Source organism: Rhinopithecus bieti, unplaced genomic scaffold (genome assembly GCF_001698545.2).
Source record: "Rhinopithecus bieti isolate Rb0 unplaced genomic scaffold, ASM169854v2 scaffold_425, whole genome shotgun sequence".
Classification (NCBI taxonomy): Eukaryota; Metazoa; Chordata; class Mammalia; order Primates; family Cercopithecidae; genus Rhinopithecus; species Rhinopithecus bieti.
Window position 1 is genome coordinate 2,726,797 of NW_016803361.1, and position 13,132 is coordinate 2,739,928.

Genomic DNA, 13,132 nt, shown 5'->3' on the forward strand with positions numbered 1-13,132 from the left:
TTTTTGAGGCAGAATCTTGCTCTGTTACCCAGGCTGAAGTGCAATGACACTATCTCGGCTAACTGCAACCTCCGCCTCTCAGGTTCAAGCGATTCTCCTGCCTCAGCCTCCCGAGTAGCTGGGATTAGTAGAGACAGGGTTTCACCATGTTTGTCAGACTGGTCTTGAACTCCTGACGTCAGGTGATCTACTTGTCTCAGCCTCCCAAAGTGTTGGGATTACAGGCATGAGCCACCGTGCCTGGCCTCCTTTAGTATTTCTTGCAACACAAATCTACTGGCTTTCATTGATAAAAAAAGTCTTCATTTAACTTTCATTTTGAAGAATATTTTTGCTGAATATAGAATTCTGGCTTTACTTTTTTTTCTTTATCACTTTAAGAATATTGTTCTGTTGTATTCTGTCCTTCATTGTTTCTGATGTCAAATAAGCCATCATTTGTGTCTTTGTTCCCTGTATATGAAGTGTTATTTTTGTCTGAATGCTTCAAAGATTTTAAGTTATTTTGTTCTCAGCAGTTTGAGTACAATGTGCCCTGATATAATTTTCTTTGTATTTCTCCATCTTGAATCTGTAAATTAATATTTTCCACCAAAATTTGGAGAAGTTCAGCTTTGATTTTAAAAAAATTTCTGCCACATTTTCTTTCTCCTATTCGTCTGAACTCTGTGCATATGTTAAGCTATTTGGTTTTGGCAATGAGGTCACTGAAACTTTGTTCATTTTTTTCCACGATGTTTTCCTTTCTGTTCTTTAAGTTGTATAGTTTCTATTGCTCAGTATGCAAGTTTACTCTTTTTTCTGTGGTTTCCAGTCTCCTGTCAAGCCCATCCAAAGAGTTTCCATTTCAGATATTCTTCTTTTCACTTCAAGAATTCCATTTGGTTCTTTTTTATAGTTTCCATCGCACTGCTGATATTTCTCCAGGCTAATATTTCTCAGTATGGACATTTTCTCCTTAACTCTATGAATATATAATATGAATTATAATAGCTTCTTTAAAATCCTTGTCAGCTAATTCTAATATCTGGGTCATCTCAGGGTTTCTATTTATTGTTTATCCTCCTCATCATGGTCATATTTTCCTGTTTCTTTGCATGTCTGGTAATTTTTTTATTGTATATAACAAAATGTGGATGATATACTACAGAGATAGAAGAATGTTGATTTTGAATCTAGCAGGAAGTTGAATGAATGACTGATCTTCTTGTTCTTGTGAAGGCATCAGTTTATGCTTTTTCTGGACAAGTCTGTTTTGGTTATACTTGAGTCTTAGAGCAAATCCTTAGTCCTGAGACAGACTTTACACCTAAGGCATAATTTTTTTAGATTTCACTGGATAAAAACAAGGTGTTTATCAAGTCCCTCTAAATTTGTGACATTCAAATTTCAACCTCTGTCTCTCATGTGACAAACGGCAGCTGAAATCTCTGTTCAACTTTTTGAGACTTACAGCTGTTTCTTTCCACTAGGCTCCTTGGAATGTCTCATGAATGTATACATTTCAGGGATCAAAGATTTGAGGGAAGTTTATATGCATATTTTGTATTTTTACATTGAAGCTCCTTCTTTTTGAGATTTCCACCCTCAGTTTCCAGCCTCTGACTCCTTCTCCTTGACACTTCAAGCCAATATGAGCATGCATTTCTGTTGGAGTTCTAATTACCTCCTGATGCATGAATTGTTAAATAACTACAGTGAAGGCTGGGCGCGGCGGCTCAGCACTTCCTCCCAAAGGGTGTGGCGGCTCAGCACTTCCTACCAAAGTAATCCCAGCACTTTGGGAGGTCGAGGCAGGTGGATCACGAGGTTAGGAGATCAAGACCATCCTGGTGAACACGGTGAAACCCCGTCTCTACTACAAATACAAAAAATTAGCCTGGTGTGGTGGTGAGCACCTGCAGTCCCAGCTACTCAGGAGGCTGAGGCAGGAAAACGGTGTGAACCCAGGAGGCGGAGCTTGCAGTGAGCCGAGATCATGCCATTGCACTCCAGCCTGGGCAACCGAGCAAGACTCCATCTCAATAATAATAATAATAACAACAACAACTACAGTAAAAAGTCAAGTAAAAGTAGATCTCTTGTAGTGTTCTTCACTTCTTTTAAAGGTTGAATACCTTCCTTTGGTTTCTGCCTTTTTTGATCATATTCCAGTGTTTTTTCTTTAATACTTTATATTTTATCATTGCTCTCTATATAAGGGTTATTACAATAACAAGCTACTCCACTATACTTGTAATTATACTTTCATCTTAATAACTGTTTCTGGGTTTTCTAAATGGGTTGGTGGGCAGGACCAATTATTAAGTCACATATTTTGGTCCTCAAAATATAGTAAACCCAATAATATGCTTCCAAATCAAAATAGTCAAACTACAGAGATCTGTTTATTAATGACTTCAGACTCAGAATTTGGCTGTTCAAGCTCCAAGCTCAACATCCCAATACTGAATTGATTCTTCTGGCCATCTATATATAGTGACAAACGACAAATTCTATGTTAGTCTCCCCCACCCTTTTTTTTCTAACAATGTCTCTTGATCTCTTTACATTATTAGGACATCTTCACCTCAGTATTTCTCAGAATTGAAGAAACATGGCATTTGGCTTTAATTTTCATGAAGTCCCCCTGGCCAGAATTGCCTGGGATTCTTCCATGACTTTTCCAAGTCTTGACTGAAAACTATGGCTGGAAAGGATAAATTGTAGATTCCAGGTGCTATTTGTCCTCTAATGAATGCTGATCCTGGAGCCAAAAGAAATACAACCCCCTGCTTGCTTTTGAGGGTATTTTTGGAGTAGTTGCAAACAGTGATATTTATCTGGAGACATGGCCTATATATATGTGTGTGTGTGTGTATGTGTATTTTTTAAGTAGTCAATAAACAAAATGTATTTATTAAAATGTATTTTGCATTATAAAATAATACTGTGCTCACTTCATTCCATTTGTGGCAGGAAGAGTACTTGAATAGAAAAGAAAAGCTTTCTCTTATCCCTCCCTGTCAGCAATAATAATTAAAGCCATACATTCTTAGCCAATAATTTTCTTATGCTGATATCATTATCTTTCTCCACAAATCCTATAAATTCTTTTCTTTTTTTTTTTTTGAGACGGAGTCTCGCTCTGTCGCCCAGGCTGGAGTGCAGTGGCGTGATCTGGCTCACTGCAAGCTCCGCCTCCTGGGTTCACGCCATTCTCCTGCCTCAGCCTCCCAAGTAGCTGGGACTACAGGCGCCCGCCACCGCGCCCGGTTATTTTTTTGTATTTTTAGTGGAGACGGGGTTTCACCGTGGTCTCGATCTCCTGACCTTGTGATTCGCCCGCCTCGGCCTCCCAAAGTGCTGGGATTACAGGCGTGAGCCACCGCGCCCGGCCCAAATCCTATAAATTCTTAAAGACTCAGCCTTTATGCTACATTATCCAGATAGCCTTGTTGGTGAGGACACTGGACAGAATTTCAGTAAAGGGACATTATCTTGTTATCAAAGCAGTGGTAGTTAAGACAATAATCCTTGGAGTGAGACAGACACAACTTTAAGTCCAACATTTTCCACTTTCTGTGTAATCTTTGGATTTTCTACAATTTCATCTAAGTTATAGTAAAATGGAGATAAAAATAGTCCCTAACTCATTTGGTTGTTGTGAGGATCAGATATAATAAGGCATACAAAGCTTAAGAACAGTTCCTGGCACATTGTTATTTTTATTGTCATTGTTGTTGTTGCCATTATTATTTTTTCCCCAGAGTAAATGACTAATAAACTATTGTCTAAATAAGTACTTGGTGATTGAATAAGTGCCATTATGGTAGAAGAGAAAAACAAATAAATTACAAAGACAAGTCATAAGGAAAAAAACAATTTTAAGTTATCATAAGTGCTATTAAAAAAGAGCTAAGAAAAAGAATGAAATGGGAGACCTGTTTTGGATAGGATCATCAGGGAAGGCCTCTCTAGGACATGACATGTAAGGTGAGACTTAAAAGATGAAAAGGAGTTGGCCACACGAAGAGAATGGAGAACAGCATTTCAGGCAGAAGGACTAGCATATAGAGAGACCCAGAGGCAGATATGCACATGGACCTGAAAGAATTGAAAGACCACTGGTGAGCTGGGACAGAATAAGGGCAGAGCGGCACCAGATGAAATCAGAAAGCAGCAGAGGCCAAACACAAAAGGCCAGTGTGGAGAGTTTGGCTTTTGGTCCAAGTGCGAAGGAGAGACATTGTGGGTTTTCAAGCAAGGGAATGACAAGATCCTCAGACTTACTCAATCCATGACTCACAAAAACAAATTGAAGAAGAATAAGAGTTTCTGAAAACATTTGGAACTTGTTTTTTAGAGAAATTAAGAGTATAAATGTAGACTAAAATATTTCCCATTATGACTGAAGTTATTGATTGCTAGCAAACAAAAACACTTTAGGTGGGGAACTTTTCTTCAGAGGGAGAAGCAATCTTTAATAAAGATTTAATCCACTTCGTTTTTTTCACATCTGTAATGAATCCACAGGGGATAGTGTGACCCACTTCAAACAGAGGATGGACAAAAGGAGAACACATGCTAGGCAGGAAGGGTTAGAGTAACTGAGAAAGAGGGCCATTGCCAAGGCCTATATGGGCCCACAGTAAAAGCACAGTCTGAGTTGAGAGCACCACATTAGACAAGAGATGATTTGGAGGATACTGTGAAATAGATTTCTCAGAGAAAAGAAGAACAGGATTCCAGTATACAATTAGTGAGACATTGACTGTTAAGGGCTGGACCTTCTGGTACAAATGCCCTAAGGGAACTTATAGAATATTTAAATTTATTTATCAGATAATTATACTTTTCATTATCCTGCGGTAACAGGTCTTTTCCATTGCAAGATTCTTCCTGCAGTGTTGGAATTCATTCCCTTTCTTGAAGCTGCTTCATCTTGATACTCTTTTTTTTTTTTTTTTTTTTTTAAAGCTGCTTCATTTTAGAGACTCACTTGGCAGTAATTATGACCACTGACATTAATAACAAAGTGTTTCTATTTCCCCATTATATATTGAGCAATTAAAATTATTTCCTGTCTTATACAAGGAAATTTATTCCCAAAGGAAAAGCCTATGGGAAAACAGTGGCATGCCCAGATCCCCATTACGTGTTCACTGATAACAGATTATTTTAAAAGGGTACATAATAGCTGAAATCTCCAAAATGCGTCAGTTGTTTTCTCAAATTTTTCTGAAAACAACCAAACAAAATTATAGTACTACGAGACAACATGTGCCATAAAAACAACTTTGGAGTTACTTTTAAATTTTTTCCTGGAGGATGAAGGATAGCTTATCGAATGTCAGTTATGAACTTGGTGACAATTAATTATCTTTCATCTCACAGCAGCTGATAATAAGTAAGAGCAAAAATGGTGAATACCTACTGTTGCCAGGTAACTGCATCTACTGTACTTCCTGCCACCTTCATGAATCTGTAAGGAATAGAAAGAAAAAAGATATTACAACTTAGATCAAACCACATCCTCCAAATCAAAAGGAAATGAACTGAGACAGATTAGACCAATCCCTAAGCAGGTATGCTTTCTGAGAGGATCCTCCACAGCCACAATCATGGCCTAGACACAGCTATTGGAGGTCAAACTATACAGAAAGTGAAAGTAACCATACTTCCAGCTCCCCACACATCCTTCACCATCTGGAAATCAAAATCCCAATAAGGCATTCTATCTACATCTGTCTTCCCAAGCCCATGCCTGATGGCTCCCACATCAATTTCCTCATAACCAAAACTTGTCTATCCCATTTCCTATTCTCTAAGGACTCCAATCTCTAATAGGAAACAAACAGTAATATTTCCCAAGGATGACAGCACAAAAGATGCCTTTGAAAAACTCCAGGCTTTCCTAGAACGAGCATGAGAAAACCCAATTTATTTATACAAGTAAAAAGCACCATCAAATATGCTCCAATGAGGGGCTGCCACACCTGTCTAAGTGTAGAAAGTTGAGCACCACAAAGAGAAATCTATCATCTACTTTTGGAGCAGCTAAGTAGTGAACTGAGTGTTATCTGACAATCATGCTCAGCTTGAAAGATAAACCAGACTTGGCTCCATGCAGTTAAGCACACATCAAAGCCTTGCTAGCAGTTCCCCACCTTCTTTGTTTCTGGAGGTTCCAGGAAAATCAATAGAACCTGAAGATGCATCTGGGAGCCCAAAGATGACACAGGGTCTCTCATAAATTGCATGTCTGTGAATAACTCAATTATCTACCTACTTCCTTCTCCCTGTCCATATGTTCTCAGGCCATGTGCTATCATGGTTATAACTACGAGTTGAGGGAGTCAACTAGTAGTTACCAAAAGGAATATCTCAGCTCTTTAAGATATTTCTTTTATTCCTGAGACCCTGGTGGGGAACTTTTCTTCAGAGGGAGAAGCAATCTTTAATAGTACTTCTTAACTGAAGAATTCTTCCTCCAGGGAGAAAGATGGTGTTTTGTCTAGAAGGCCCTATCTCTACTTTACACCAGCATAATATTGCAAGGCAGATGCATGTTGCTCATGCTCTGTGGGTTGCTGTGTGTTGCCTAAACAGAGGCACAGATTTGCTGTGACAGCAGAAGAGAATTGAGTCTCTCTGGAGGAGTACATAAGAGAAACATAGGGCTGGATGCCAGGACTGTTGGTTAGCATTAAAGTGAAGTTTATAAAAGGAGAGGAAAAGAAGAAGGGGAAGGACACGATGGGTTTGAAAAGGGGGGAAGAAAGAGAGACGGAAGAGGAGGAGGAGAAGGAGGACAAGGATGGAGGATGAGGAGAAGGCCACAGAAGCCATGGCTTAGCCTTTGTCTGAATGGTTTTGCCTTTCTTTCTCCAGTACCATTCAGCAGTCCTCAAGCAAGAAAGTAGAAAATGGCATATGGGAATGATCAAGGAATAGAACTGGTTTGATGAGCAGGGCCAAAATGTCAACGAGGGCTGGAGGGAATGTAACATTTACTGAGTACCTACTGAATGCCAGCCATTCACATGTTATTTCTTATAATTCTTAAAAATGCCTGCTTGGTAAGGTGGATATTGTCAATTCCATTATATAGATTACCAGCTTCCCTACTGGCTACAGAAGTACATCTCCTAACACTCCAAATAGCCAATTTTTGATGGAGTCATGCCAACCCTCCTAGCAGCAGTCATTGGGAAGCATGGCACAGATATCCTCTGCTTTTGAAGCCAACGGATTTCTCTTTCTCTTTACCTCATCTCCTTTCCCCAGCCCAGGACAATCTCTTTTGAGTTTGGGAGAATAGCTCCACTCCCTTCACTATTTCTGGACCTATGCCTCTAAAATTCCTCTTCTGGAATTCAAAAGCCAGAAAGACTTGTGCAGTATTTGCCTTTCCTCCTGTCATGTGCTACCCTGTCAATAGGCACACAACCAGCTCTTGAATGGATAGAAGGAAAATGGAAAAATACAAGGAGAAAGAAAACAGATTAATATTCAAAATATTATCCCTGCCATCTATGCTACTCTAAGCAGGTAAGATCTGATAATAATCTTAGAAGTAGGATGGCCCAAGAATGAAGAGGAAGAGATGAAATTTTGTACCTCCTTCTCAGATATTCAAAAAATTAAAAAATCTAGACAATCTTAGACACAAGTGTCATTTCAAAGAAAGAAATGTAAAAACAAATGTTTACATGGAATTTACTCCTCCAAAATAATTTCTAAAATCTCTGAAATACAAATATTTTATGTAGAGATGGGGCCAAGATAGCCAACTAAAAGCAGAGGCGATCGGAGGCTCCCATTAAAAAAAAACAAAAACAAAAAAACAGCGAGCCAGTCCTGCACCAGCAACCAAGGTATTCAGGTTCTGTCATCAGAACTGACTAGGCAGTTGGCGTGACCCACAGAGAGGAAGGAAGATCAGTGTGGTGCTGTAGCCCACTTGAGAACCACACAGGGCAGGGGAGCCCCCATCCTCAGCCAGGAAAGGCAGTCAGTGAGTGCGCTATCCAGCCTGGGAAAATGTGCTTTTTCCATGGAACTGTGTAACCCATGGATTGGAAGATCCCACTTATGAGTCCACACTACTGGGGTGAGGGTCCCAACCATGGAGCTGCGTAGGTTCTCAACAGCCACTAAGCTAGAATCTGCTTAAGCCTGCTGAGCTCCCAGAAGGAGGGGTGACGAGCACCACAGCTGTGGCTCCCTGCTGTCTAAGCCGTTTGAGCTCCTTAGGGGAGGGGTGACAGCCAATTCTGGGACCCATAGCTGCCTAACACACTAAGCTCCCAGGGTTGGGGAAGGGCAGCAGCCATCTCTATAGCTCCAGGCTGTGTTTTTTCCCTGCTGGAGCCAGGGATGATGGATGGCTTGGTCTCAAGAGGTATCCACCACAGCCCAACATGGGCTGTGGCAGACTGCTGACGGAGTGCCTCTTCAGGCCTGACCTTGACTCATCCCTCCTCACTGTGTGGGGCCTCTCTGCAGGAACTCCAACAACCTTAGCCAGGGAGTCAAGGACAGAACTCTGACCTCCCTGGGCCTGAGTCCCTAGCAGGAGAGGTGGCCACAGTCTCCACGGACCAGTAGACTTAGTCTTTCCTCCTGCTAGTTCTGAGGAATCCAGGCAGCCCAGACAAGTGGGTTTCCCCCCAGTGAAGCACACCCCCTCAGTCAAAGTGCTTCATTAAACAGGTTGTGCTCTCTCTGCCACCCACTGGGGTGAGACCCTCCAACAGGGGTTGTCAGACACCCTATAGAGAAGTGTTTCTATTGGCATCAGGTCAGTGCCCCTTGAGGTCAGAGATCCCAGAGGAAGAAGCAGGCACCCATCTTTGCTGTTCTCCAGCTTCCTCAAGTGACATCTCCAGGCATGGGAGTGAATCAGATGAATAGGGCCTGAACTGAACCCCCAGTGAACCACAGTGGCCCTACAGAAGAGGGACCTGACCATTGCAAGAAAAACAAACAGAAACCAAAAACAATAGCATCAACAAAAAAAAAATGTCCCCACAAAAACCCCATCAAAGATCAATAGTAGACAAACTCATAAAGATGAGAAAGAATCAGCGAAAAAAAAAACACTGAAAACCTAAAAGGCCAGAGTGCCTCTTCTCTAAATAGGCACAGAACTGGACAGAGGATGAGATGGATGAATTGACAGAAGTAGGCTTCAGAAGGTGGATAATAACAAACTCTGCTGAGCTCAAGGAGCATGTTCTAATCCAGTGCAAAGAAGCCAAGAATCTTAATTAAAGGGTACAGGAGCTGCTAACTATAATAAGCAGTTTAGAGAGGAACATAAATAACTTGAAGGAGCTGAAAAACACAGCATGAGAATGTTGTGAAGCATATACAAGCATCAATAGCCACATCAACCAAGTGGAAGAAAGGATATCAGAGTTTGAAGACCATCTTGCTGAAAAAAGGCATGCAGATAAGATTAGAGAAAAAAGAATGAAAAGAAATGAACAAAACCTCTGGAAAATATGGGACTATGTAAAAAGACCGAACGTATAACTGATTGGAGTACCTGAAAGAGATGGGGAAAACGAAACCAAGTTGGAAAACACACTTCAGGATATCATCCAGGAAAACTTCCCCAACCTAGCAAGAGAGGCCAACATTCAAATTCAGGAAATACCGAGAACCCCACTAAGATAATCTATGAGAAGATCAACCCCAAGACACATAATCATCAGATTCCCCAAGGTCAAAATGAAGGAAAAAATGTTAAGGGCAGCCAGAGAGAAAGGCCAGGTCACCTACAAAGGGACTACAATCAGACTAACAGTGGAGCTCTCAGCAAAAACTCTACAAGCCAGAAGAGAGTGGGGGTCAATATTCAACATTCTTAAAGAAAATAGTTTTAAACCCAGAATTTTAAATCCAGTCAAACTAAAATTCATAAATGAAGGAGAAATAAAATCATTTCCAGACAAGCAAATGCTGAGAGATTTTGTCATCACCAGCCTGCCTTCCAAGAGCTCCTAAATGAAGCACTAAATATGTAAAGGAAAAAGTAAAACTGCAAAACATACCAAAACATACCAAAATATAAAGACCAATGACACTATGAAGAAACTGCATCAACAAGTGTGCAAAATAACCAGATAGCATCATGATGGCAGGATGCAATTTACACATAACAATATTAACCTTAAATGTAAATGGGCTAAATGCCCCGATAAAAGACACAGACTGGTAAACTGGATAAAGAGTCAAGACCCATCAATGTGCTGTATTCAGGAGACTCATCTCATGTGTAAAGACACACAAAGGCTCAAAATAAAGGGATGGAGGAATATTTACCAAGCAAATGGAAAGCAAAAAAAAAAGCAGGGGTTGCAATTCTAGTCTCTGACAAAACAGACTTTAAACCACCAGAGTTAAAAAAAGACAGAAGGGCAGTACATAATGGTAAAGGAATCAATTCAACAAGAAGAGCTAACTATCCTAAATATAAATGAACCCAACACAGGAGGACCCAGATTCATAATACAAATTCTTAGAGACCTATAAAGAGACTTAGACTCCCACACAATAATAGTGGGAGACTTTAACACCCCACTGTCAATATTAGACAGATGAATGAGACAGAAAATTAACAAGGATATTCAGGACTTAAACTCAGCTCTGGATCAAGTGGACCTAATAGACAGCTACAGAACTCTCCACCCCAAGTCAACCACATGGCACTTATTCTAAAATCAACCACACAATTGGAAGTAAAACACTCCTCAGCAAATGCAAAAGAATGGAAATAATAACAGTGTCTCAGACCACAGTGCAATCAAATTAGAACTCAGGATTAAGAAACTCACTCAGAAATCACAGAACCACATGGAATTTGAACAACCTGCTCCTGAATGACTCCTGAGTAAATAATGAAATTAAGGAAGAAATAAAGAAGTTCTTTGAAACCAGTGAGAACAAAGAGACGAGACAATGTACCACAATCTCTGGGACACAGCTAAAGCAGAGGGACATTTATAGCACTAAATGCCAACATCAGAAAGCTGGAAAGATGTCAGATCAACACCCTAATGTCACAGTCAAAAGAGCTAGAGAAGCAAGAGCAAACAAATCCAAAAGCTAGCAGAAGACAAGAAATAACTAAGATCAGAGCAGAACTGAAGGAGATAGACACATGAAAAACACTTAAAAAAAAAAATCAATGAACCCAGGAGCTGGTTTTTAGAAAAAATTAACAAAATAGATAGACTACTTAGACTAATAAAGAAGAAAAGAGAGAAGAATCAAATAGACACAATAAAAAATGATAAAGGGGAGATCACCACTGACCCCACAGAAATACAAACTACCAACACAAAATGCTATAACCACCTCTACACAAACAAACATGAAAATCTAGGAGAAGATAAATTCCTGGACACATATACCCTCCCAAGACTAAACCAGGAAGAAGCTGAATCCCTGAATAGACCAATAGCAAGTACTGAAATTTAGGCAGTAATTAATAGCCTACCAACCAAAAAAGGCCTAGGACCAGACAGATTCACAGCTGAATTCTACCAGAGGTACAAAGAAGAGCTGGTAACAGTCCTTCTGAAACTATTCCAAATAGCTGAAAAGGAGGGATTTCTCTCTAGCTCATTTTATGAGGCCAGCATCATCCTGATACCAGAACCTGACAGAGACACAACAAAAAAAGAAAACTTCAGGCCAAGATCGATGCAAATATCCTCAATAAAATGCTGGCAAACTAAATCCAGCAGCACATCAAGAAACTTATCCACCACGATCAAGTCAGCTTCATCCCCGGGATGCAGGGCTGGTTCAACATATGCAACTCAATAAACATAATCCATCACATAAACAGAACCACTGACAAAAATCACATGATAATTTCAATAGATGTAGAAAACCCCTTTGATAAAAATCAACATCTCTTCATGTTAGAAACTCTCAATAAAATAGGTATTGATGGAACATATCTCAAAATAATGAGTTATATATTACAAACCTACAGCCAATATCATACTGAGTGGGCAAAAGCTGGAAGCATTGCCTTTGAAAACTGGCCAAGACAAGGATGCCCTCTGTCACCACTCCTATTTAACATAGTACTGGAAGTTCTGGACAGGCAATCAGACAAGAGAAATAAATAAAGAGTATTCAAATAGGAAGAGAGGAAGTCAAGTTGTCTCTGTTTGCAGATGACATGATTCTGTATTTAGAAAACCCCATCATCTCAGTCCAAAAACTCCTTAAGCTGATAAACAACTTCAGCAAAGTCTCAGGTGACAAAATCAAAGTGCAAAAATCACAAGCATTCCTATACACCAACAGACAACAGCCAAATCATGAATGAACTCCTATTTGCAATTGCTACAAAGAGAATAAAATACCTAGGGATACAGCTAACAAGGGACGTGAAGGACCTCTTCAAGGAGAACTATAAACCACTGCTCAAGAAAATCAGAGAGGACACAAACAAATGGAAAAACATTCTATTCTCATGGATAGGAAGAATCAATACTGTGAAAATGGCCACATTACCCAAAGTAATTTATAGATTCAATGCTATTCCCATCAAACTACCATTGACATTTTTCACAGAGTTAGAAAAAACTACTTTAAATTTCATATGGAACCGAAAAAGAGCCCAGATAGCCAAGGCAATCCTAAAAAGAACAAAGCTGGAGGCATTATGCTACCCGACTTCAAACTATACTACAAAGCTACAGTATTTAAAAGAGCATGGTACTTGTCCCAAAACAGACATAAAGACCAACGGAACAGAACAGAGACCTCAGATATAACATCGCACATCTACGACCATCTGATCTTTGATAAACTGGACAAAACAAGCAATGGGGAAAGGATTCCCTATTTAATGTATTGTGCTGGAAAAACTGGCTAGCCATATGCAGAAAACTGAAACTTGACCTCTTCCTTACACCTTATACAAACATTAACTCAAGATGGATTAAAGACTTCAGTGTAAAACCCCAAACCATAAGAACCCTAGAAGAAAACCTAGGCAATATCATTCAGGACATAGGCATGGGTGAAGACTTCATGACGAAAATGCCAAAAGCAACTGCAACCAAAGACAAAATTGACAAACGGGATCTAATTAAACTAAAGAGCTTCTACCCAGTAA

The 13,132-nt window shown here is 39.9% G+C and overlaps 1 protein-coding gene across 4 annotated transcripts in view; it reads right to left on the bottom strand.

Moving 5' to 3' along the window:
• Positions 1-13,132, bottom strand: part of HPSE2 (heparanase 2 (inactive)) — a 775,791-nt gene that overhangs the window by 238,593 nt on the left and 524,066 nt on the right. For all 4 annotated transcript variants that reach the window (XM_017880548.1, XM_017880540.1, XM_017880532.1 and 1 more), the window contains one exon: positions 5,417-5,464. In XM_017880548.1, coding sequence (XP_017736037.1) covers positions 5,417-5,464 — 48 coding nt within the window. The remainder of the gene's footprint in view (positions 1-5,416; positions 5,465-13,132) is intronic.